The 27,909-nt window shown below is 37.4% G+C and overlaps 1 protein-coding gene across 5 annotated transcripts; it reads left to right on the forward strand.

The window, feature by feature from the left end:
• The first annotated feature begins 1,213 nt into the window (after positions 1-1,213).
• Positions 1,214-26,645, forward strand: LOC140141976 (uncharacterized). Of its 5 annotated transcripts, none has more exons than XM_072163871.1 (18): positions 1,214-1,594; positions 4,912-4,976; positions 5,640-5,778; positions 8,235-8,363; positions 9,532-9,582; positions 10,163-10,288; positions 10,609-10,731; positions 11,439-11,649; positions 13,903-14,190; positions 15,629-15,728; positions 16,552-17,371; positions 18,723-18,772; positions 19,640-19,692; positions 20,528-20,607; positions 21,095-21,196; positions 22,036-22,228; positions 22,655-23,336; positions 24,008-26,645. In XM_072163871.1, the coding sequence occupies exons 1-18, from the start codon at positions 1,505-1,507 to the stop codon at positions 24,081-24,083; spliced, it is 3,378 nt and encodes a 1,125-aa protein (XP_072019972.1). In that variant the 5' UTR covers positions 1,214-1,504; the 3' UTR covers positions 24,084-26,645. The 5 variants fall into 5 exon arrangements, with proteins under 5 accessions (XP_072019972.1, XP_072019969.1, XP_072019970.1 ...); XM_072163868.1 differs by having other exon boundaries at positions 1,214-1,582; positions 4,901-4,976; positions 24,011-26,645; XM_072163869.1 differs by having other exon boundaries at positions 1,214-1,582; positions 4,901-4,976; positions 8,238-8,363.
• Positions 26,646-27,909: the final 1,264 nt, after the last annotated feature.

Genomic DNA, 27,909 nt, shown 5'->3' on the forward strand with positions numbered 1-27,909 from the left:
AAATAAGTGATATGAGGCTTAGACCTGCGTCTTGACTCTGGAAAACAATATTTTTTAAAAAGCTCATTTTGCATTTAGTTTTTTAAGCCACCTCGGCTCGGGAGCCACCTACAGGATCTCATTTTGCATTTAGGTTTTTATTGCGTTGCAAAGTAGCCCAATTCGTGCCTGGAAAAGGCTATCCCCTCTTACAACCTATCAACGGGTCTGATTTCTGTAATGAGGTGTCACCAGGTTTGCAAGAGATAAAGACCATGAAATTCACCATATCACGACCAAGCTCACATTGGGTGCCCATTCCTTTTTTAAAGGAATTTTTATTAACTCATTGCTAACTTTTGTCAGGGTCAGGGTGTCAGGGATATTTGTCTTTGTCAATATTATACAGGTTTATAGGCCCTACACATGGGTTATTACAAGAGTCAATAAACATTTAATTAACTATAGATAATGGACTTAGTTTTGTGCAATGTAGTTATATTGAACTTTATCTGAAGTAAATAACATGCTACACAGTTTTCTATACAGAATGATGAGGCCTTTTGTGATGAGGCCTGACCTCGACCTGCTAGTTTTGATTAACCAATCAGTTATGTGTATTGTCAGCATGTGATGGCTATAAGCCAATTACAAACATGTTTCTAAAAAAGGCTAAAAAATTCCTACGCTGGATAGACTCTTGGCTAGGTTAAGTGCTAATAGTAAGTTGTCATGTTGGGCAAGATTGAGATAAAGGCATACAAACTACGGTATGAGATATTAGGAAATATTTCCTAGCCTCTTAAAGCACATGGTTGGTGGGCCGTATATAGATATTCAAGACACAGGGTATGTAAGGGATAAACTGTGCATATGAGATGTGGGTGCAAGTGGCATCATTTCACTGCCGTGAAAAAAAGAACTAGTGTTGGCTCAGTCTCACCATGCACAACTTGAGCCTTTATAGGCCTCGGACCGGAAGTTTTGAAAAAGTTCATACTATGCCCCCATGTCCAAACGGTCCATCTCTCACCAATGGCCCCATATTTTGTACATTTTGCTCTCACCGAATGCCAAACATCATGCTCTCACCCAATGACCCAAAAAATGTGCTCTCACCGAATGCCCTTTCAGGAGGGAGAGGGTACTTTTTGTGTGACCGTTCCCAGTCCCACCGTTCCGTTTATTAAAATAGCGCCATCATTTGGGCAATCCGCGTCCAATTTCGGCCTAGGTCAAGCGAGGTCACCAAAATGGCGCTTACATTTGGCGAAGTCGTGTGAGTGGATGAGGCATAAAACAAGGCCTGAAATGCACTGAAATAAATTTATACGTTCATGATATCGTACTTTATGCGTGCGGAGTAAATCAGTCTATTAGTCGTTTTATCATTTTAGCCAATAGATACTTGTGAACATCCTTTTAGACCTCGTTTAAATTCGGCGAAAAGCGCGTAGTGCAAATTTTAAGTAAGCTTACCGTGTTGGACGTTGTTTTCGATTCGATTTCACATTGATGAATCAAGATGTCTGAAAAGCGGCAGTACAAATTAGGCGACAAAGTATTCGCCAAGATGAAAGGATGGCCCTACTGGCCAGCAAGGGTAAGTAACTTGATGATAGTTGATAAGAAACGACAAACAAGTGAGTGAGAGGTGAGAGACTCAACTAGTCACGATTATCGCACTTTCAGTTTCCCAGCGTTTGAACGGGAATTGGATTGCGTACTTTTTCGATGTCTAGTGAGCAAATTTTTTCAATATTTTGAGAAAATGATGTCAAATTTTCTATTCTATATTGTTTGGTAATAATGTCTTTTGCCAATAGTATGTTTAAAGTTGTAATTTTGTGTTTTTGATCGCAAAGATCGGATATTTTCGCTTCGATTCAATTCTGAACCCTTCGCAAGGGTGCCGATTTCGCAGAACTTTGACGATAATTTTGCCTTTTGGACACTAAAATGCTTTCGATCCTTAATTTTGTTTCAACCGAGTCTTAAATTAGCAAGCACAATACGGTTGGTACCACTTTTATATACATTGATGAAATTTTAAAGATTTTTTTTCAAGTTTCTAACCGGCGTATAAATCGTTAAGTGTGTATTTCCCATTGACATCCAAAATGGGAAATACGAGTCTGATGGACATAGGAACGGCGTCCATGAGACTCAGCGAGTCTAGACTCAACCCATGTCCATGAATATCCGCATCCATCCCAAGCCATTGGCATTGCCAATGTATGGACCAACAAAGATTTTGTGCACATAATTGTAGGCCTTTATCAAAATGTATATTTTTGACAATTGTACAGCTATCGTTTCTATCCTATGATGTTCGAAAGTTTCTTGTTTATATCAAAGTGTCCGCAAAAAACTGGTCATCGCTAGCATCTTTTGAAGAAAAATGAGAATATTCACGCAGGGACAGGCCGAAAACCTTACCTCGATCGTAAATCCATCCGATGCATGTCATAAACACGCCATTAATATATTCATTGTTGTAGTGTCAGTGATTGTCTCCGTGTATTGTCCTTGCAGCTGCAAGATGAGTTGTCAAGTTGAATTTATACACAATCGCTGAAACACCACCAGGAAATCACCTCCATGTGCATGCGTGGTTGTTCAGAATTGAGCACGGTGACTGGCTTAGCAATTGTGAAAGTAGTTTTTTAACCAATCAGGTTAGACGTACTTTGCTTTTCGTGGTCGGATCTACATTACCCATGAAGGTTGTCGTGTTCATTGATTGGCTTGCAAAAATTTTGATGACTGAAGATCTACTAAAATTTCATATCTGTAATATTGGTTATAATTTTTTGTTGGTCATGGTATATTTTTTCTGACTTAACTGAAAGCTTATTTCAAGTGGTCATGATGGATTTTACTTTGGAGAATCCAGTTTTTCAACGAAGATGAACAATATGCATGATGTGGTGTTTTTTACCAAATTTTACACAAATTTCACCGATCCTACGCACATGATTCGTCAGTTCTGTGCACGTGATGTCATGCAGTCAGTGCGTGGGTGGGGCAGTGCTAGGAAATTTGCATAATTTAGACTTGGTAAGAAGTTTGATTGTGCTGTAAGGTCATAAATTCATTCATAAAACCACGTCGGGTCAATTCTGACGACTCTGATCGGCCGAATGAGACCACATGTATGTGACGTGTCGGGTTCATGAATATTTAATGAGCAGCACAATGCTGCCTCACACGGTAAAAAAGATAACGGGGATCACCAAAATTCTGATGCTATGCACTTTGCATGCTTAATGGTGCCTGGCGTGCTAACTGGCTCCTTTATTTCTAACTTTGTACAGCGTGAATGGGGGTAGTTCATTCGTGTGTAGTGTACTCAGTCCTTTGTCAGTCTTCTCTACACTTGCAAAACTGTACCGTACTGAATTTCATGAACATAAATCTGATCGTATCCTGAAATAAGGTCAGACCTTCTTTTCTAAGGAGCTTGCTTGCACCAGAGCTCCTACAGCTCTCACGGGCTTAACAACATTCCAGGACTGAGCACCTCACTACTGGAATCCCTATGTTATTATACAGATATTAAAAGATTGAGCTCCTTGTTGAGCACCTTAGTAAACTCGGAGAGTGATTAACAGAGCTCCTGCAATTAAAAGAAATGAAGAACTGTAAGGTAGATCGCTATCCAAATACGACAGATTGTAAACAGCGCCACTCATATTTAATTAAATGACGTCATTTTTGATCATGTAAATGTAGGTATGAAAGGTGAATTCAAATTTGCCTTAAAACCACATCATTTTATATCAAATTAAAGCTCTTGAGTAAAGAAAGCCAAAACTGAAAACCTTTTTGTCATTGCACTTTCCGTAGCAACAATGAGCAATGTTACATCTTGTCAAAGGTTGACTTTCATCAAAAATATTCAGCCAACTTTTAATGCATCAATTAAAAAACAAAACCGCATAGTCTCATGATAGAGCAGCTTTTCTATGTGGAACAAAAATAAATCATATATTTGGGTCAAGTGAAGTATAGACAACATATTTATGTAGGTTTCCTTGAAAAATCTGTTCTTTTAATTTTCTATGTAAAATATACATGTATTGTGTTTGGGCCCTGGTTTGGGCCAATTTGGCTGACTAGCAAATGTGTTAACTGAGGTTTGCCTTTCATACCTAGTGTTTGGGAAAAGCCAAGCATGCTGGGCAAATCAATCGATCTCCCGATTCAGGCTCTAGCACAATTAAACATGAATTTACAAATGGAAACATGACATACATAGGGACAGATATACTAGAGTAAAAACTCCAAACATACCTGCCTGTGTGGGGACTTGAACCCCAGACCAGGGGTAGCATTAAGGCTCTAAAGTCGGGGGTTGTTTTCCCGTGTTTTTCACTCCCGAGCTTGCAGAAAATCCAAATACATGGGATGAAAATTTAATCTCGGGGGTGAAAGATATTTTGCAGTGTAGTCAGGGGTAGGAGTAAGGTCCAAAAGTAGAGGGTCAGAGTTCACCCCTGAACTTGCACATATTCCCAATATAGAGGGTGAAAAATTAATATTTTTTTAATTTAGGGGTCATTCACCCCCGATCGGGGGTTAACGCTACCCCTGCCCCAGACCTCTTGCTTGTCGGTCGAGTGCTCTAACCACTGAGCTACACAGACTGTCCCTGATAAACAGGACTCAAGTCTGGTACTAATGGATATGATCTGCTCATTTCATGCATGCACATCGATTTTATGCAGTCATTACAAGTTTCCAACATCATAACTTTTAGGACAATTTCTGAGACCAGCTTTTTTATTTTCAGTTACGGATATCAAATTTGAAATCTATTTTACTGGCAAAATTCCAGAATATCCCTAAAGAGCCTTTCTGTAAACTGATTGTCTACTGAGCTGTTTTTCACTGTGTTCAACCTCTATTCCCATTGCAGGTCAACGACACTGCAGAGGGGGTAAAGAGCCTCCAGCTAATAAGCTGCCCATCTTCTTTTTTGGAACCCATGAAACGTAAGTACCAGTACCGTATATATTTTAAGCTACATTTATCAATCTAATCACATTTATGCAAACAGTGATTTTTGTGAATGTTTTAACCACCTCCTTCACATATACACATGCACACCCTATTCCTTCAAATAAATATTTAAAAAATCAATCAGTTTGGTTGAGCAATTAAATCATAGACATGTAGAATCTACAAAAGTTAGATAAAATGCCTAGTTCCTAGGAAGGCTTTATTAAGTCAAGAGGGTACTATAAAATCTTTTCATTATTTGGTCATTTTGGTTGATTGCCTTCAAATTCGACTTGTGAAGAAAATTCTGGATTCTGCACATTTTCTTGATGAAAGCCATGAAAAGTCTTGATGAATTCAGGCTTTTGCCTGAATTCAGTCAGTTTTGTTGTCCAAATTTACGCATTTTTACTATTTTTTTCAGTCTGTTTTAGGCCATTCTCATGCCTGTGCTTAATATAAAATAGAAACTTTGCCTTAGAATATATTCGGTCAGTTTAGGATAATTATAATGTAATCCATGAAAAGGAACTTAATTTGAACACACTCAAAACATTCACACTTATCTGGTCATTTGAATCAGTTTTAAACTGAAATAATTAACATCAGAACTGTTGTAATTGGTCATGTGTTTTACTTATTGTTTCTTTGTTCAGGGCTTTTATGTATACCAGAGACATCTACCCATATGAAGAGAACAAAGAGAAGTACGGCAAACCCAAGAAATTGTACGCATCATTCAACCAAGGCTTATGGGAGATAGAAAATAACCCTACAGTAACTTTCCAAGCAGCTGTAAGTATACGGTCCACTACATATACGGTCCACAACTTATAAGTTCCCCCCTAATACTTTTTAGAATAAGTCAAAAAATGCTGATCAAACTCTTACAAATCCCAAAAAGGGTATGATTAAGATTAACAGTTAAGGGTTTACCGTCGTAACTAAACCATTCGATCAAATTTTTTTTAATTGACATATTTTGTACATTTATATGTGTAGATAATAAATCAGAAAAAAAAAACAACGTGGGGTGCCGGACCTCACTTTTGAGCTACAGCCGTTTTAAAAGAGGTGTACATTTCCAAAATTCTCTGTACACTTCAATGGCAAAATCAGCAATTTTCTCAAAATAGACAACCTTTTGCGTTGTAGAAAAAAATTGTATCAATCAAATTATTTAAATTTTATATATGTTATGAAAAATAAAAAGCTCTGTAAATCGCGTAAAAAAAAATTGGGGTACCGGACCTTGTTTATGCGTAAATTGACCAAAATAGGTCAAAAATGCATTTTTCTGCGACACCATGCGTAGTTAATTGCGTACATGGATATTTTGAAAAGTGCGTACCAACGCGCTGGTATACACGCGCGATCTGATGCCGGATAAGCGTTCGTTTACGCATATGGCCACAAAAAAGGAATTGTCTGTTTACGCAGGAAAGTTTTCACTGTAAAAAAAGTTACCTAAGAAGTTACCATAATGGGAACAATTATTCTAATGATGTCGATTATTAAGATTTCATGCCTTAATATTCTTACTAATTTGGTGTATTTTGGTCATAAACGGGTGTAAGAAAGACTCCCATTCTGCAATCTGCAAAGATATTGGACCAAAGAGTTATCAAGTTAGTAAGTTACACAAAGTGAGGAATTTTCAGCTTTCACCATGTTCACCTGACTCGATCGACCAAAAAGAGGATTTATTAAACATGTTAAAGCGAAGCGTTTGACACCATGGCCGGAAGTGTTTGACTATAATAGGACTACAATTATTATAGGCATAGGCCTACTTAGCATGCTTAGTGCCGTTTACCGAGAGGAAAACTTTTTTGGTCACAAAAACTATATAATAGTAATACGGAATTATCTCGAGGTGGATTCATATCACAAAGCAGTTCAATTAAAGCAAAGTTAAACACTGGGTTGCCTATAGCTGTAGAAAAACATTTTGCCTATTAGGCTATGATATTATTTTTGTAAATGTATGACACATTTTTTTGAAATTGAATAGTTTTGATGGTGTTGTCTATATCGCATGCAGTATGAATTCAGTGCACGTAGTAGGCCTAGGTCTTTACCCAAAACACAAAATGCTTTATAGGGGTACTACACCCCTCGATAAATTTGGCTATTTTGCATTTTCTCAAAAACTAATAACACAGTGGTAACAAAAGTTATGTATATTATAGGGGCAAGAAATCCAATTACTACACTGGAATTTCAGTGACCCAAGACAAGCGGTTCGTTATTTATGGTAAGAAATAAGGTACCGCTAGGATGTACCTCATTTCCTATCATATTATACTGAACCGCTTGTCTTGAGTCACTGAAATTTCAGTGTAGTAATTGGATTCTTTTGCCCCAATAATATACATAACTTTTGTTACCAGTGTGTTATTTTTTTTGAGAAAAATGCAAAAATAGTCACAAATTGACCACAGGGGTGTAGTACCCCCTTAAAGATTTAAATGTTGGATTATAAACTTGCCATGTGGTGCGTTTCATTAGAGAGCTTGCGAAATGAAGTTACTTTAACTTTAACGTCTAGAGGATTATGTATTCAAAACCAAGGTGGTTTTGAATACATAATGCTCTATAATCCTCTAGACGTTAAAGTTAGAGTTAAAGTAACGTCATTTCGCAAGCTCTCTATTATGAAACGTTCTACAAACGTATAACCTTTAATAATAGGCCTATAATATACCGGTAGTGGTTACCCAACATTTAGGCCAAAATATTATTAAAACGAATTAACCAATTTATCCAACACTCGTTTAGGCCTAATGTTTAAATAAAAAAAATTGATTCTGTGTTTGTTGGGTAGGCCTATAACTTCATACCATTGGACCCTACTGTCGTAAGCCTACTTTGGGGAGGGGTCTAGGTCCGTTATCAGTGGAAGCACGCTGGCAAAATTTGGTTGGTAGGCCTACATGTTATATTTAAGCGGCCACTTTTCTTGCGCTCAGCAAACATTGTTTTCTTTATTTTGTGGCCCTGATTATCGCCGGCGCTTAAAAATAGCATTGACACGCACAACACGCATCGTTTTCTGCGATGTCTGCAGCGCAACGGCGAGCACGACGCGGAGTACGCACGCGTTGAAAAGAGGCGCAATAGTCGAGTCGAATCGGGTGACGACGGAAAACCCTTAAGGTGAGGACTAGGTTTAGGAATAAGAGATTAGTAAGGATTATGATTGGGGTGATGAGTTTGATTTTGACCATGGCTTGTTGTTCTTCATCTAGCAGGGAGGCAGTACAGAAGAGGAAGAGGAGGTTGAAGTGATTGAAGAGGAGGAGGAGGAGGACGGAGACCAGAAATCAGAGTCCTCTGAAGATGTACCCTTGGCAACCAAAACCAAGAAGGCAGCAAAGGTGAGGAGACATTTCTCTTCCAACTTAAGTATACTGTAAAAGTGTAAATTTCATGCGATTAATTTTTTTGCGCTCTACCAATTTTGTACTGTTTTCTAAGGCTTGTTATTAAATTTGCGATTCCAAGCTTCCTTACATTGGCCTATACACAAAAGAATATATTTGCACATTGTTATTTTCGTGGTAGAAGCTTGGAACGTGAAAACCGTGAAAATAAATGTAGCACAAAAAACACTGAACCAATACTAGGCTTGTTTTAGACTGCTGCCCTCAGTCGTCAACCGTCTGGATTGACGACTGAGAAAACTACGTGGAAAAAAAGTGACGGATTTTGCAACAGGATTCCTGTGGCATAGAGCATGCGCAGTTGTGTCCAAATTGACCTTTTGACCGAGATTGTTGTTTTTAGAAGTTCAGAGCGCGATCTTGTCACAGCGGCGCGGGTACAGCGACACGCGTTACTGTGAGCGCCGCTAGTCAGTCGCGCTACGGCGCACAACTGAATCGCATTGAATAGTTTTCAGAAGTCCGTCATGATATTGGCTGTAAGATAATCAGTCGTCACTACGAAGCATACACAGTATATGCGAAGTGTAGACGGCTGATTGGAATAAGTCTAGGCTTGTTTGTACTCATTTGAATGTATTTGTCTTCCTGATTCTAAACATGGTCATGAAAATTTACAATTTTGATATTTTTGAATTAAAAAAAAAATTGAAACTTGTCGTCTGCAGTCGACACTCCCATGGTGAGAGTAAAGCTTGAGTGTTACAATGGTATTGTGCATTTAGCAGTTAATGTGCATTATGATCACAGTGCATTGCATTCACTCGGTTGGACATCCGGGAACATTGTCCTCTTTACACAAGTGTGCGCAGCTCAACGAAGGGGAACTACAAGTGCGTACACTGGTTTTGCGAGGCTATTTCCCTTTTGTGCCGTCAGCCCGACCAAGAGAATTCAGAACGCAATCAAGCACACACTGTTAATCAAAGTTCACCAGATTCATGACAAAATAATCCAAAGGTTCACTATTTTACCGTCCAGGCATCCATGAGCAACACACAAACATGGCATAATCATTCTCTTGGGGCTCTCTGATGTAAGCACTGAAAATTAGGTATAGGATGTCATAAGAAGTAATGTTATTCATACTTGTTTTTTGCAGCAAAAGAAGGCAACCCCAAAGAGGAAAAGAAAAGCAAGTGGGGATGCAAAGGTAGGTTATAATTCAATCTTAATTAGCCTAAATAATTACAGTTCTCTGCAGTTTTTGAAAAAAGGATGACTTGGAAACTGAATTCATGAAGCTGGACAAAAATGATTGTGTTTCTGGTAGGGTAAGTGCTAGCTGGAAGGGTCAGATTGTTCGCCAAATTATTTTATTAACAAACCTGTTGATAACTTCAAAAAAATATTTTATATTTTGACAAAATATTTCACAATTCCTTGCCACTTGCCAATTTTAAAGGTTTTTCACTTATGTTTGAAAGAGTAATATTTGAGATAGTGTTTCTAGAACTAGAGCCAGGAAGTGGCATTTTTAAAATAGGGAGGGGCAAAGCAAAGATTGGGCAACCCTAAATAAGCAATGCTTAAATTTTGACTTCAGATACAGTGTATTTTTAATGTTTATATGACTGTAATTTCCCAATTTTGACTTCATTCTTTTAATAGTGCTCCCTGAAAGTACCTGACTTAAGCCTTGTCAATTAGGTGGAATATGGTACTTATTACCATTTTATATTAGAAAGAAACTTACAATTTTTTTAAGTAACCCGAAATGTTTTGTGTTATAGAAGGGAGGCAAGAAAGCAAGGAGGGGCTCTCAGGCAAGCTCCAAGGTAGAATCAGAAGAGGAGGAGGATGAGAGTGATTATGATGATGCAGAACCTTCATCTGAAGAACAGGAAAGCAGTAGTGATGTAAGTCATCCTCCCTATATTGGAATTTAAATTAGAATCAGTAGATTACAAGAACTTGCACAAATTAAGTTAAGATGATAGTAAGTCATTTTTGCTTGCTTTTCTGTCATTATGCAGTTGAAATTTTTTTTTAATCTTTCAATATGTAGTTGTTGTTTTTTCCCATTTAATCAAGGACCTTGCTCACCCAAACCTAATTTCAAATCCATGGACTCACTTGACCTTTTACTCTCCAACTGAGGATAAACTTCCAAATTTCATGGTTATTTTTTTATATTTGTTGGCTAAATTTGTGGGTTTTTTTTTCATTTTGCTTGTAGGAGTTTGTTCCTGATAAGAAGTCTACCGGTAAGAAGAAGAGAGGACGTCCTTCTGGTGCAAAGGGGAAAGGCAAGAAATCCAAAGTGGGCAGTTCAGACAGTGATGGTGACCAGGAATCTGAGGTACGTTTTGTTAACTATGTATTTTCGGTATGTTTTCGATGGCTGTACATGCATTTTTATGAATGAAGTTTGTAGTTTACTACATCCGGATTTTGTCGAAGATTAACGAGTCAACCTTCGGTAGGTATTTCCCTGTGACCCGTGGCCAATTCTAGCAAAAGTATCATTGCCCCGGGTCCTTTCCAAAGCAAAATTTCGACGTTCAGTTGCTGTCTGAGATTCTCTTTCATACCTACTGCATTATAATGGCCAGAAAGTTTGTTGACATCCACCAACAGCACAATATATTCTTATTAATAAATTGTGCTTTTGCTGTGGGCTATTGCGTGAGCGTGGAGCGTATAAATAAAGCATTCATTGTAAGTTTTCACATTATCATTTTACTCTTTAACAAAATGCCAAACGCAGTGAAACTTAAAACATATAAAGAGTGGAATCTCTTGCATGTTTATGGTTACGATGCTGTTACTAAGGATGGCATCGCAATGGTTGAGAAGATTTGGTGTATGGTGTGCAGGAAAAACCTCAATGCTATTTGTTGAGATCCCAATATCAAAGGAATCACCACTCAGAATCGCACATCAAAAGCACACCTCAGCTTAACCAGGTGTGCAGTTTGCAGCACACCAGGTTTTTTCAAAACTCTGTCCCTGAGGAAATGATGGGCATTTATGATTTTAAAAAAATTATACAATTTTCTCTTTTAGCCTGTGGAACCGTCTGAAAGCTCAGACCAAGAAGAAAGCAGTGATGAAGACTTTGGGAGTCGGAAGACCAAGAAGAAAAAGAAGAAGACACCCCCTAAAAAGCGGGGACGGAAGTCAAAAGCTGCGTCAGACAGCGATGATGAAGACAAAGACGAAGGAGATAGTGATGAGGAGGAAAAGAAGAGTAAAACAAAAGCTCCACTTAAGAATGGTAAGATGTATGGCATGGTGTTTAGGAGCCTAAAGCAATGCAGTAAGATAATGCCAGAAAAAAAATCATCAATCTTAATGGAACAAAGTAATTGGCGTGTTAACTATGCATTTCCAGGAAATCGATATTACAATTGTGAATTTTTCTGTTGGTGCAAAGTTTCCAGTTTTGATAATGATAATTGAACAGTCTTGTGACCTAATCTTTGGTGGGGTCATGTTGTGAGCTACATATAGAACCTTGCTTCATATGTGGAGGCTTTTTGGAACAATAATTTCTTTGTATCATGAATTTGGGATGACAAAATCAAGCTGGCAGCGGTCAATATAACCTGGATTCTTACCTTGTTGCATTAATGAGGTGAAACATAATTGCTTAATTATAATTAATTGGTGCAATAGATGCATGTTTATTTCCTCAATTTGTGGTGATATAACACATGGACTTATTTTTTGGAGTCTATGCTTGTATGCATTAGTCTATGTATATATGCATTAGTCTATGTTTGTGTGCATGTCTATATTTGTATGAGTTAAGTCTATTTGTGTAAGTTAGTCTATGTTATGTGAGTTAGTCTATACTTGTGTGTATTTAGTCTCTATGTTTGTATGAATTATTTTATGTTTGTGTGCATTAGTCTATATGTTTGTGTGAGTTCGTCTATGTTATGTGAGTTAATGTGTCTAGTATGTAAATCTGTCTGCTTCTCCCAATTCTCTCTAATTCATCTGGATTGTTTTATGCCTTCGTTTGTTTTATGCCTTCGTGTCTGCAATTGCCTTGTACATTATAACTTGTGCATAGTATCATGTAATTAAGTTTTTTACAGTTTTGACAGGTTGTTATTACATTTTTATACCATAAACAAAGAATATACCCTAAAGATTCGCCTAATGGTGCACTTGGACTCCTTTGCCTTGGGGTAAATTTCATGTGCAAATAGAGAGCTCCCTACTCTAAAATCAAAATAAGAATTAAGGTTCTGTGTCCTTACTTGCTGGTGGGAATTTTACGGGTTGCACTTTTAGGTGGTGCTTAAAATTCCACTAATGTTTTGTTTTGTAGCCCATACACTGCATAGCGCCATTAGGCGAACCTTTGTGGTATTTGCATTTATTTTGCATGGTAGCTTTCTGGAATGCAAAGACAATATTAATCTTTAAAAAGTGTGAAATTTCTGTTTTAGTCATTCAGTTTGGTGCACTCCCATTCAATTTATTAAACAGAAGTGGGGTTTTGAGTTGCAAATTGAATCATGTCATAAAATATTAGCTCGTATTAGTTTGACATGGATGTAATCCTGTCATTTTCAGCAATAAAAATGTTGATATACATGTCAGCAAGTGCTGAACTTCCCTGGTAGAGAGAAGTTTTAAATATTTTGATAGAATACCTGTCACATTTCAAATTAAACAAAGGTTAAACTTGGATAGATTGGATTCTGTGTATCCTATGTGATGCATGGGCAATCAGTATTCATGGGAAACAAATCTACATTTTTCCTGTGGCATTTTCAGTGAAGCCCAAAACTGTAGTAATATTTGGTATCTTTAAAAAAATCATTACAAGTGTGTGCTGACCACTTAGCGAAACATTCCAACCAAAAATTACTCTTCTTCCCTTTCATGAGTAACACATAAACATGGCAGAGTTCAGGCTCTCCCAACCCAACCTTATTACAAAATAAGCATGTCAAAGACATACTAAACCACTACCATTCTTCACACATATTGTCTCATGTCATACTTAAGGTTGATGTTGTTTTTCATCTTCAATTCCCTCTCAGATTTGTGTGATATGATCAAGTAGAACAAGTTGTAGGTTAAAAGCAAATTAGGGCTCTTACACCCCTGTCAGACTGTCATGACGCTGTGGTGGCAAGCTTGCATCACACTGTCGCTCCGGCATGACGGTATGATTATTGATATCAGGATTAGTGAAATTCTTTATACAGGACAAAGACAAGAAACAGGAATCCTCCTGCTTAGCATGCACTCAAGGATTCACAAATCTTACTCAGGATGAAAATGTTTTGGTGAAGAAAAAAAGGTCATATATAAGTTGAACAAGTTAACCATTATTATGATATCATATCGGGAGTTAAAAGTATTCAATTAATTCGATGATAGAAAACACAAAATTTTTGACCAGATCTCAAATTGCTTTTGGCAACCAACAACTTAATCTGCTTGATTTGATCCCCTTTGCATGTATTAACACACTGTTACACCCGTCTGATTTTTCCACCCAAAGCCCGTGAGGTCTGGCTTGTAAGAAATAGCACAGGATGGTTTATAGAGGGCTTCATTTACATCAGAAATAACGACACCGGAACAAAAATCAACCTCAGGTGCCAGAAACGCAAAAATGGTTGCAGCGGGAGCGCCGTGATCGATAAAGAAAGCGGAGAGGCAATTGTCAGACATGCAAAGCATAGTCATCCAAAGCCTGATGAAGAAGATGTTCATTTTAAAGATGCAGAGGATGGTACGACACCAAGAAAAAAGAGAACTCCGTCTACATCGTCCAAAACCCCGAAAGGTAGGAACCCAGGGGATTGGATGAAACAGCATAAATTTCCAGGGATGAAATTTAAAATTTCTACTATTTATTTTTCCTTCAGAATTTGTATGTAACGTAAATTATATGAGCACATTCCTATTACTAATAATTACTAATACTGAATGAAATTATTCACCATTTCGTGTTCTATATACTTAAAGGTAACCCCACTTTTTCTGCAAGATCATACACTTTCGTATTTCATTTACAAAAATCAATTTATGTATGGTCTTGAAAAGAAAGTGTCCTTATGTCTCCTCTCATTATGATATCACTTTGACTAGCTTTCTTCCCCCTCTCCCAAATATCTGTTAACTTTATTTGAGTCTATTTAAATGTACATTTTATGTTTTTCACAGACAGTTTGTTTTGAATATTTTTGTTTTCTTTGTCCCTGTTATTGTCCATTTTAATTCAGTTGTTTTTTGTTTATTTGTTTCCATTTGTTTATTTGTTTTACTTATAATTTCAAATTTATGTGATAATAGTTAATTTGAATGTGTTTTAGTTTAAACCCATTTAGTTCCTGATTCAAGCTAAGTTTGTCTCAGAATTCTGTACTCAATACCCATTAAAACACCATGGGCACTAGTCCGCACTACTACCTTTCTTACAATGCCGCTGATTGGTCAATTATGTGATATAATCATATGAGTGTCCATTCAGAATCAAGCTTTTAGGGAATTTAAGCTTAATCCCTTAAAAGCCCTACTGACCATTCTTACAGTACCATATCTCTGATTGGCTCAATACATGATAAAGCCCCTTTTTTAACCAATTAAAATAGTTCTTAGAGCCCAATAATTTGGTCAGTAGTGTCCCTAGGGTTACACTTCCAGGAATTGAAGCCCAGAATTTGGTAACAGTAGTCAACAGGCTTTGGGTTTTGATACAAGCGAGAGTCAGTCATCACCTTCTGTCATGGGAAGTGTGTTTTATGAAAAATATTAAGTCATTTTGAATCACTCTCCTAATAGCTTTCCAACACTTCCTAAGAGAGTGATGAATAGCTCACCTGCGATTTAACCTCCCAAGGCCTGAGTAGTAACTTTGAATCTACTCCTCAGAGAAAGGTAGGTGGTCTGATTTTGTCTGGTTTATGAGGTTATGAGAAAAATATGAACCTGTTTCAAGTGCCAACAATCTCAAGTTTGATGTAGTTATGTAGAAGACAAGACTGCCAATTTTGACATAAAATTAGGTCAATTGAGCCCATATTTATTGGTCGAGCTATGAGTTTTAAAATATTGGACAAGACTTAGTCGAGTCCAATATTTTAAAACTTATAGCAAGACCAATAAATATTGGGTGTAAAACATCCAATTTTATCATTATTATGTGTTGGATCCAATATTTTCACACACTTGGATTCATCAAAACATAATAATGTTATTACTTGGCTTTATTTTATTTACAGAGAAGAAACCAAGATCCACACCAAAGAGTTCGTCTGCTAGGAAGAAACCAGCCAAGAGTAAACCAGCCAAGAAAGGTGCAGACAGTGAGGACAGTTTTAGGTAAAAAGAGCAAACAAACAAATAACCTTATTGATGAGATTCATCAGGATCGTTCAAAGTCAAATTAAATAAACAAGTTCTGGTACAGATCCAATAGAAATGAAAGTACTCACTAGATATATTCCAGTTCCTATCAGGAACCTTGTTCACTCTGCAATGGCTGTAGTGTTTTTTGTTCTTTGGTGGCTGTGATGGTGTTGCCACATTTGTAGGTTGCCATTTTGAGATGATCTGGTCATAGATTCTGTCCAATTTGTATGCCCCCTCGTCCTTGTTCATAGTGTTCTTGCCCCTGCTCCTGATCCAGATGCCTTCTTTTAGCCAATGTGTGGTTTCTTTTCTATATTTTTCTATCTCTTCTTTTCTAATGGATCTGTACCAGAACTTGTTTATTTAATTAAACATACAAAAATGTACAACCTTTGGGCATTAGTTAAGGTTTATGGAAAGCAAGAGTTAAATTAACAGCTTTGTTACCAAGGCTCAGATTGGGAAAAAATATGAGTCCTGGTTAACCTGAATTTATCCGGAACCAAGACTTAATTTGGGCTTACCAGGACTGTTATTTCATGATTATAGGAAAATTACAAATATTGAGAAAAAAATACTAATCAGAAATACAATCACTAAAAAGGATGGTTGTCTTTTATGCATGTTTTTAGGATGGTTGTCATAAAAGCATGTTTGATGCATTGCATATATTCATGAGGTTATGAATTACCAATAATCAATACAAAGTACAAGAACAGTCACATCAAGGAATATTTCTGTTCATTTTCATAAGTTGCACCATCCTCAAATTGTTTGAATTTCTTCTTTTCAGTTTATCAACTGACTCAAGCAGTGATGGGGAGGACATCTTGGCCAAAATCCGCAAGAAAAATGAGGCCAGGAAGAAAGAAATCGAAGCAGCCAAACAGAAAGAGGAAGAAAATGAACTGAAATTGATGAGAGAAAAGGAGAAAGAGGATGAAGAGAAGGAAAAATTGGAGAAGAGCAAGAAAAAAGAAGAAAAGAAAGAGAAAACGAAGAAAGTAAAAGAAGAAAAGAAAGAAGTAGACTCAGATGAAAGTGAGGCCGAGTTGGTGATTGATACCTCAAAAACTGAAAAGAAGACTCCTAAGGTTAAAAAAGAGAAAACAAAACCAGCAAAATCAAAACCAGAAGAGAAAAAGGAGAAGTCATCAAAAGAAGAGCCAAATAAATCAAAAGCAAAGACAAAACCTGTGAAAGATGAACCCAAAGTAAAAGAAGAATCTAAAATGGAGGACAAAGCGGTATCAGAAAAGAGTAAAGATGAAGATGCGGTGAAAGAGGAAGCCATGGAAACAGGTGGTGGGTCAGAGAAGGAGGGTGAGCAGGACTCAACAGAGAAGAAGGCAGACAAAGCTCGCAAAAAAGAAGAAAAAGAAAAGGAAAAGGACAAGAAACGATTGGAAAAGGAGAAGAAAAAGCAAGAGGAAAAAGAACGATTAAAGGAAGAGAAACGGAAAAAGAAAGTGGAAGAGAAGAAAAAGGAACTTGAAGAAAGGAAGAAAAAGCAAGAAGCTGCAGCTAAGAAGAAGGAAGACGAGGAGAATAGGAAACAGGAAGAGAAAAGGAAAAGAGAAGAAAAGGACAAGAAGAAACACGAAGAGGCAGAGGTGAGTATTGGAATATTCCAGTTGAAATCCATACACCCGCTATGGAAAACATTTCCTTAACCCTAACAGGACTGTGTACTACAAAGTACTACTTGATATATGTGCTGTTTGTGTGTGCATCCCACGTGGTGTGATGACGCAATCGCCCTAAGTGATATAGGCACGGTTTCGTGACAAAGTGTCGCTGACCCAGTGCTTGCCATGCGAGGGGTCTCGGGTTCAAATCCCACCCAGAGCAAACATCTTCTTTCTTTGTTTTCTCGCTTTATTCCTTCCTTCTTTCCCTTCCCGTCGCCAAAAAGGCCTTAGGCGGTTAGGGTTAGATTACTACAATCAAACTCAATATAGGCTTCCTTAACCCCAACAGGACTGTGTACTACAAGCTTCCTTAACCCTAAGAGGACTGTGTACTACAAAGTATTACTTGATATATGTGCTGTTCGTGCATGCATCCCACATGGTGTGATGACGCAATCGCCCTAAGTAATATATAGGCACGGTTTTGCTGGCCAGGAAAGCTCAAGACCCGTTGCAAAGTGGCGCCAACCCAGTGCTTGGCATGTGAGGGGTCTCGGGTTCGAATCCCACCCAGAGCAAACAACTTCTTTCTTTGTTTTCTCTCTTTATTCCTCCCTTCCTTCTTTTCCCTTCCTGTTGCCAAAAAGCCCTTAGGCATTTAGGGTTAGTCTTCCACACAGGGAGTGTGAATTTCAAATGGGGTTACCTGAATGAGTGACTCCATTTGAAATCCACACCCCATTGTGGAAGATTAAAGGCCATATGGGGCATATGGATTTCAGCCCAATATTTCAATCAGAATTCACTTCTATCAAACATAGTTTGCATAGCCACCACTATTTTAGTTTTAATATTCTCACAACTAGACAACTTAGAATTATAATCATCAAATAAAATACATGCTTATTCTGTGCAATTTAATTTGTTAAAAATGCCCAGAATTGTACGATGGCATGGCTGTATTGGGTTGCACTGGGACGGAGTGTTTGAGGCATGGAAATTGAATGGCTCAGTGAACTCTTGTTCAGTAAACAGGTGTGATGGGAACAGGTTAATACCAAACATAGAGTAGTGAGATATTGTCCATTGAACATCTTAAAAACAATAGTAAGCAAGGAATTTCCCAATGCATTTATTGATTTTTTTTCTACCTTTCAAGCAAGCAACAGGGACATGTAATATACGAGATAAGTGTAAAGCTTATTTTTCTGTCCAATATCTCAAAAAGTGAAAATGCCAACATTACAACACTTCTGTGGTTGATGATCACATTTGTTAACTACATGTAGGCCTATCTAAATCCTCATTAATTAAATTGTTACTTTTCTTACAGAAAAGAGAAAGGGAAAAGAAAGAGAAGGAAGAGGCAGAGAGAAAGAAAGAGTAAGTCTTAAGTCTGTAAATGAAATGAATCCAATTGATGTATTATATGTGACACGATCTGGTCCATGGGGGCCAAAGGCGGCAAATTTGAAATTGAGATAAAGGCAAGAATATGGAGTACAAAAACAATAAAATACTTAAGAAAATACACATCACAAAACCTCATAACTTTAGAACCAAATATGCTAGACCTTTGGTGTTTTCAGTATATGATAGCCTAATGTTACTACTAAGATAATAATTATAGTAACTCAATTTTCAAAAATGCTTCCTTTGGCCCCCATGGAGCAGATTGTGTCACATATGCATTTTATCATCAAAAAGGAGAACATACATGAGGTGCTAATAAAAATTGCTGGCACATTTTTTCAACACAATTTTATATTCTATTTTTCACCTTGGCGAGGTAGTAATACCACTGGGGCAGCTCAACCCGTTGGTCGAACATGCAATGTATGCACATGTTTAAAGAGGCCTTCGCTGTCGTAGTGCACGTTAGCCTGGGCTCATACACCTCTAACGTGTACTACGACAGCGAATATGCACATGTTTAAAGATATGCATGCGAAATAGCTGCCTCATTGCGTTGACATCATTGCCTTGCCAAGGCCAAAAATAGTAATAACATATGATTGTGACCTATCCTAGCTGTTTTCATGCCATCATGACTGTACACCTGTTCTCAATTTGTATGTACTCGTAATAGCCTCTATGTTGGGGGAGCTGTTACAGTAATATGGAATAACCATGTCATTTGAGTCACAGACTGTTTGGTTTAATGTTTTTTGTTAAAAATATTATATTGTGTATTAAAAGAAGTCTAAAGAAAGAAATGAATAAAATGTATGAATCTCATGTTGATTACAGGTTAGAAAGGCTGGAGAAACTGGAGAAGAAGAGAGCATTATTGAAGAAAAAACGTAAGTGGATTTTTATGCTCAAAAGTGTTTTCTGTTCACTTGAAAAAGGAGCTTTGTCTAATTTCCTCTGCTTAAGGTCACTGTATGATTTCCTTCAATAACAAGGTGGTAAAAATCAGTTGGAAGATCCTTTGTATTTCATGTTATTATTTTGGAAAGCGCTTGCAAGACTTTCTTATGCGCTGTATCAATCTCCTTTCATTCATTCCAATTCCCAGTGAAAGCAAATATAAAAACAAAAATGATTATTTGCTCTCTCCTTTACTGCATTGGAATTATTATTATTATTTTTTTAATTATTATTTTGTCGGCAGAGTGCTACACTATTGTAAGTGCAGTTTGGACAATTTTTCAGGAGGAGCATATTTGTGTTTTGCATAGCTGTTTGTTTCCATGTAGCCATAAAATGAGAATGTAAAGCAATTTAATTTTGATAATATAAACTATATAAATGGTATTAAAGTTAATAAATAGATGAATTATTTACTGATTTAGATGTTGTAAGTGCCACAAACGATAGTGTTGCACTCAAATAGAAATTAGTGTAGAGCGCAACACTATTGTATGTGCCACATACAATAGTGTTGCACTCAAATAGAAATCTGCTGTAGACTGTCTGTATATGCTACCTTGGGCATCATGGGAGAACAGTAAAATACATTGAACAAATTAAATAAACAAAGCATTGATTGTGCAAGGTATTGAAGATGCAGAATTTTTATATCTCAGCATCTCACACAACTACCAACAAAGGTAAGGAGCCTGCTTCCAAAATTATCTGGCAAAATCTGTACCTCTTCTACCTATAACCTTTCTTGACACTTTTATTTTTCAGTGGAGAAGGCAGACAGTGCTGAGGTGGCACTAGAGCAGCTTCACTTCCAACTGAAGAAATCATTATCATTAGAAAGCCCTGTAAGTCATTTTTCTGAACATTTTCTTTTTTGTAATTGTAAAATAATGGTACTGAAAACTCTAAAACTTTAATTAGCATACAATTCGGAAATATTTGTCGCCATGTTGTCCTCATCTAGCTAGATCAAGACACAAACATGTGTATGAAACAAAGCTGTTGTTTATGATATTTAATGATTGGGAAGCCTGTTTCACATTTTTGGATATCTGATACCACCAGTGTTACTTGAAATGTTACATTAGATACAAATAAAAGGCCAGAAAAAGGAAAAAGAGACATTTCTTTTTCTATAGACATCAGGAATCCCGTTTGGTGATTTAAGGATTTCAAAAGCAAAAGATAAAAATATCTTGATTTTCATTCTTAAATAAATAAATAAAATAGATAAATAAAATTCAATCTTTGTGAAACAGACACATTGATTTTTTAGCCTTAAATGGAAAAAAGTGTTTACTAACATTTGTCTTTGCTTGGTATGTCTTTTAGGACCCAACAAAATGTGTAGACATCATGACAAACATTGAGAACCTTGAATTAACACCAGGATTACTCAAGAAGAACACAGACTTTGTACAGACGATTAAAAGAGTAAGTTGCAGGAATATATTTGAGTGTCAGTGTAAAAGTAATGAAAAGAGATTTGGACTCTTGAAAAGAATGAGATGGTGATGCAGTTAAAAGTTACAATATGACAAGGGGTCAAATCCATCAGATGTAGAGAGAGTATGTCAGAGTGGTAATGCATGATGCGTGGTTCAATCTATGTAGGGCAACTTGCTAAAGTTTGTTCGCCTTATAATAGATGCAAATTATTCAGCTAAACTGCACGTCAACAAAGTCACAACACGCTCACATAAATTCACTTCACATAACATGCACCAATTATGCAACGCTCAACTAGCGTAAGTGCTGCGTCCCATTTGCGTACACATCATTCTATATCAATACACAATGTATTTTCCCCTATTATAAGCCAAACAAACTTTAGGGTAGGGGTGTCTTTTTAGTGGTGACGTCTATAGATTAAATAAAGTTTTCCACTCACAATATCCTCATAATTCAATTTGAAATAGTAGTGCTCCATCAGTCGGAGTAGACATCATGCCAAGTAAATTTATCTGAAAATCATTGCTGTAAACCAAACATCAGTGGCTGAAAGGAGATACTATCCAATTTATGTGGTTTTCCATACACCCAGGAGATATGATCTTAATCTTTCACACAGGGAATGTGAATTTCACTGGAATAGCCCACTGATATTCATTTCTACATAAATGTTCACAACCTGGAATCAAAATAATTCTTCAAGGAAGACCCAAGTGTTAGGTCCATTAGGTCAAAGGTCATGTGCAATCTGCAAATCATGTAATTCTGGGTATAAGAAATATTACTAGGTGGATTTTGATGCAACTTGTCTTTTCTTTCAGATTCGAAAATACAAGTCAAGCGATCGAGTACGTAAAAAAGCAGACTACCTCTACAACAAACTTAAGTCTATATTTCTAATGCAAGAGAGTGAGGTGCCAAAGAAGGATGAGGAAGGTGAAGCGCAACCAGACGCCACTGTCATAAAACAATCAGAGACAACAACTGATGGAAAGACTACTGATGCAAAGACAGGCAAGTGATGAAGCAGGTTTAAAAAGTAGAAATATGCTGCAGTTGCATGGCAACTTTGAAATTTGAATAGTTTAACCGTGTACATATTTGGTATGTCATTGTGATCACAGCATACATTGTAGTTATCAATATAATTAAAGACCGAATTAAAAAGACTAGTTTGCGTATGGCCATGTTGTAAACTAGCAGCCAGTGTTACAGGGCCTTTGGGGAAAATGATAAATAGAATTGTAAACCAGGACTACTTTCTGATATATTATCAGAAATGCCAGTTTTCAGGAAATTTTGTGTGGAAGAATAAGATCATGTCTTCCATAGGGGTGTATGTATAGCCTATTTTGGGGCAACATGGCATGGCATCTCTATAATATTTATGATTTATTATGAGATAAAAAATTAAATGTATTGCCTTCCTTTTCTTCTCAGATGATACAAAAGAGGATGCAAGTAATGGAAAGACAGAAGTCGATGGCAAGAAAACAGATTCCGGTGAAAAGCCGTCAAGCAGGAGTGAAGAGACTCAATTTGATGTACATAAGGATTTTGTTATACCAGGACTTGATCTTTTGAATAAAGACTCTGATCAAGAAAGGAACAGTGAACATCCTCAAAATGGTCTGAAACAGACTAAAACTTCTGTAACAGAACCTTCGTCAAGACATTCCTCAGTACCTCCACTACGGACTCATCCTCCTTCACCTCCTCAACCCAGTTCAGGGGTTAACAATATTGTTGAGAGGTACCTTAAAAATGCACAAGCACAGCAAGCAGAGCCACACCGTAGGGGGCCTAAGACACCCCCAGATCCTGAGGAAGAAGAATATGATCCAGCAGCACCTATTGATGACTCTGAAGAGTATGATCCCGCCATTCCAATCACAGACTCTGAGGATTATGATCCTCGTGCCGGAGATGATGATAATTATGGTAGGAGGCGTAGTGACGCCATGGAGACGGAGGAGGAAGAGGAAGGCGGTGGAGGGATGTTTGACGAGGCACCACGAGAGGATTTGATGGAGAGAATAGCCAAGATGAGAGGGTTGTTTGGACAGTCAGATGACAGTGGGCCCATGGGTTATGAGAGTGGTGGCAAGAAACACAGACACAGGTTGGTATGATTCTTTATATTCAAAGGTGAAATTGAGAATAAAAATTTTTAATCAAAACGTTAGAAAGTTCAGGAGAACAGACAGACATGCAGATCAAGAGGTAAGGGATATCGGAGCGAGACAAAGAAAGGCATGAAAAGTTTCCACGGAAATTTGTGTTTCCCATTAAATTGTTATAACGTTTCCGGAATTGATGTATTTCAGCATAAAAAGAGCAAACTTTTGTTACAGGGTGATTAATCCCTGCCGTAGCCTATTCCCCGGACAAGTTCCTAATATATTTTCACTGCCGCCCGCAAGAGCTTGTCACTTTCAGTGTTTTTGTATTGCCGCTTTCATGCCTGCATAGAGGAGAAATAGAGTATGCTTAAATTGTTCAGATGTGTGACTGTGTGAGTGAGAGAGATGTGCTATAGTCTGTTATCTTCCTTGAGTAAAATCAAATTTTGAGATTTTCTCAAAAAGGAATCTGTTATGCTAGTTGGATTCCTTGCATCATTTCCTTTCTGAAAATGTATACATTTATATACTTCTCATCATTACATTTAAAGATGCAATAAAAATGAGTATCTAAATTGCTTACTCGAGAAAGGTATACAGACTTGTGCATTATGAAATTTTTCAGTCCAGATAAAACTAAACATTGGTTTAACCATTTCTATTCCCACAGTAGAGGTTCACGATCACAGGACATGAGTGCTATAGACCAAGCCTTCAGTGATGATAACATGGATCTGAGTGATTGATGATGACGAGGAATCGGTATCCCAACTCAAAGTCAATGTACCACCTCAAGATCTGCCTCGGTGCAAATACTGTGACCTAACAGGGACATCTACATAGCAGGTTTTATGAAGAATGAGATGGAATGTTGTATCTACACAGGTGAAGCACATGTCTGTATGGTTAACTCTCTCCAAGCGGGTTTCAACAACAAGTTACAAACCTTTTTTTTAATTAAAAAAATTTCAGATTTGCACATTTTCATGACCATATTTGGAATCAGCATAAAAAATGAATTGGAGGGGTTCTTGAGATAGCTCTTGATATTTTGAGAAAATATCTCCCGTTGAAGCCTATGGCTAGCACACAGAGTATAAAATAGACGTGTTGATATCCTATATCAGAAGGTGTTTTTTCTCAAAGTGACATGATGTATCTTCACAGGTATACGCCTCGTGAAACGGATGCATGCACCTGTTTGGTGCAAAAGACTTGGTACAGAAGACAGCGTATTCCTAGTATTTGAATATAAGGGATGGAATAGAGATGGGTTAGACTCGCATATTGGTGTGGACAGAATGAAATGGAGCTATAGGTATTCAGCACCACATCAGAGTCCCGTTGAAATGTGCATATCTTCATATGTGATCAATGTAGAGATTCAGTTTAGGGTCAGTATGTAGTCTGATGCAACCAGAGGTTAGGTCCAAAGAGATGAGACTCTGCCATGTTTGAATGTCACTCATGGAGGGCTATTATAGTAGGAATTTCAATTGAATGAACGCAGCTTTCAACAGCTACGCCAGTGTGTGCGACTGTGCATGAGTAACGGGGAAGTGAATCCAACCATGCCAACGCATTTGTGATTAGTTAGCATTGTATCTAATATTGTGTCTAGGCGTCAGTGGTTTGAAATATGCGATATACGATCATGGTTGGATCGAGTACAGCTGTTAAAAACTGCTTTCATTCAACTGGAATTCCTACTATAGTATACCTGGTTATTTCGCAAACCTTTGTAGCACTTATCAATACAGATGCAAATTATCATTTAATGTTGGGTTTTGCCTCCATGTCTGACACTCTAATATGGTGGATTTACCACAGCAATACGCATGGGTAAGTCTGTTCTCTTCTGGTATAACCTCTTTCAGTTCCCTGATGCAATTTTGAGCTCATATGATTGGCTTCGTTCGGGGTTTGATGATTTATTCGACCAGTTGTCCCCATGGCACATTTTTACTGCAGAAGCAATCGCTGCAGAAAACTTGCTGGCTTGGGTTTGTCGTAAGCAAAACATCAAACTATATCCTGGCCTCTTTCGAGTATGACTATGTCAGGGGCATGACATCTTTGTATATCGCTGTAGCTGGATCCGACTAATGAACGCAGCACAATTTTTGTTATATCTTGCAGATAGAACAAAGTTAAAAGTTACTTTGTAAATGAAAAATGCTCTTTGTGCAATGGGTACCTTCAATTCAGTTGACCTTTTTGGTAAATCCCATAATTCCTCGCATTTGGACCTGAGATGTCGTAATTTGACGTCATGCCGACTTGCAATGTGCAGTAACAGTGTTCGCTAAACGATATGCACATCTGCCATCAGCGTGACGTCAAGACAACATATCTGGTCTAACCGCAAAGAATTACGGGATTTACCGAAAAGGTCAATTGGTAAAGTTGAAATTGATGATGTGTACTTGAGTGTGGAGAAATATGTACTATAGTCAGTCAACTCAGAAGTATAAAGTAAATAGACCTTGGAAATTGGAGGTATAAGAATAATTATTTCAGTGCAATGGTGTGTAAATGCTTCTTTGGAATGCCAATTGCTGCACAATTTGTACTTTAAGCGTCACATTTTTTAACACGCTACACGTGTGACGCAAAGCATTGACCCGATGCCACATATTTACTTTGTACTTCTGAGTTGACGGACTATAGTGGTTTTTGCATCATGTTGAATAACTGAGTACTACAAACCATCCCTACATAACATGTGAAATGCTTTGAGTAGTGACCAATGAAAAAAGTGTCTTTTCATTGTAAAAACACTACAAAGGGATGAGGATGGTTTATAGAGGGTGATATTCAACACTATGCAGTGATCACAACGGATTGATGCATAAATTGTCATTTTAGTGTAAGAATGTCAGATCTCCAATTATAGCTATTTTCTTAAACTTTGTAGCATTTTTACGGTGTCAAATTGGGGTAGTGGTTTCTCAAGCTGGCTCATACAGCAACTGACTGGCATCTTAACCAATTTTTGTATTTTGTGTTGTATTATGCTGTTTCAAAATCCAAGATAAGACAGTGGTTGTACACATGTGATGTGATCAAGGGCAATGAGTCTAATCTCACTAATATTGATTTTTGAGTTATTGTGTGCTCAAATTCTTTTGTTTCTTAATGGTTTCTGCATCTGATAAAATGCCTGTATATTGGGGATATTAAGAATTTCAGTTTTTGACATTAGAGTCATTTACCTTGATCACATCACACATGACCTTTTTTACACTAAGGGACCATTCACAAACACTTGTTAGGGGGCTGATGCAAAAAAATTTCATCACGAAAATTTTGGGCCCCCCCTTACAGACCTCAAAAATTTCAGGCCCCCCTTTTGACATGAAAATTATGGGTCAACCCCATAGAAAAGCATATAAACTCAATTTTCACAGGAAAATGTGTGGGCATTTTTTTCAGGCCTCCCCTTAGTTGGGTCAAAACTTCTCTGGGCCCCCCTTTTTGCATCAGGCTCCCCCTAACAAGTGTTTGTGAACGGTCCCTAATATCAAACTTGGAAAGTAATGTTATCTTACCTATGATGGATGTTCAAATAAAGTCACAGCTGGTAATGTGGCGAGACATTGCTCATTCTTGTAAAAATACAGGTTGTATCAAAATGATTGGTTCCCATCAGTTTCCAGTGATTATGGACATGACTTCCACATCAAAATGCAACATAGGATAAATCCTGGGAATTTCAACAGCAAAATAGGGCTAGACGTATAAGAACAAAGCACTGCTATTTTTGATGAACATCAGAAATAAATAAGTGGTAATGTTTAATACATTCTGCACACTTAAGGCAGTGGAACATTGAAACATAATATTGGTAGCAACTTTATGTAAAGTTTGTTCAGCTTATATTTTAAATTGGTGACAAATATTCGGATTTTGTTACTGTGTGTGGCACTAAAATTCCAACTTAAGCTCTAGTAAATTCACATAACGCCAGTCACACATTTCTTCATGTGCAACTTGCGTAAGTGATGGTGCCCAACTGTGTGTATGCCATTCTATATCAATTCATGTCATGAGTTATATTTTCGCCGCATAAGCGGAGCAAACTACAAACCAGACTTTGCCGTGTGAGGAGAGCTAGAGTGATTGCTCCCCATCACTCCCCTCAAATAAAGCCGAGGAGAGCTTTTTATTGCTTGCCTACCTTTGTTGCAACAATAAAAAACACATATATACAGTACAATAAAAATGCTCTCCTTGTGCTCTCAAGGAGAGCAATTAAAAACTCCCCTGCAAATTTCAAACAGCAAAGCCTGACAAACTATAGGCCCTCCATTTCTTTAAATCTAAATTTATGAAAACTTCCAACAATTAGTGTATTCAATACTATTGACAAGTGCAACTGTTTCATTTACTGTATAAAAGATGGAGAATAATTGGTCCTATCTTTACCAACACTTTTGGCATGCAATATGAGCACCCCAAGTACTCTAGTGTCCTCAGGCCTGACTATGCCATTTGACATGGCCAGTTGGGAACCCATTTTAATAGCTGTGATATAAATACACATCAATTTTGTGTGCATATTATGTATGT

The sequence above is a fragment of the Amphiura filiformis genome, chromosome 20 (genome assembly GCF_039555335.1).
Source record: "Amphiura filiformis chromosome 20, Afil_fr2py, whole genome shotgun sequence".
Taxonomy (NCBI): Eukaryota; Metazoa; Echinodermata; class Ophiuroidea; order Amphilepidida; family Amphiuridae; genus Amphiura; species Amphiura filiformis.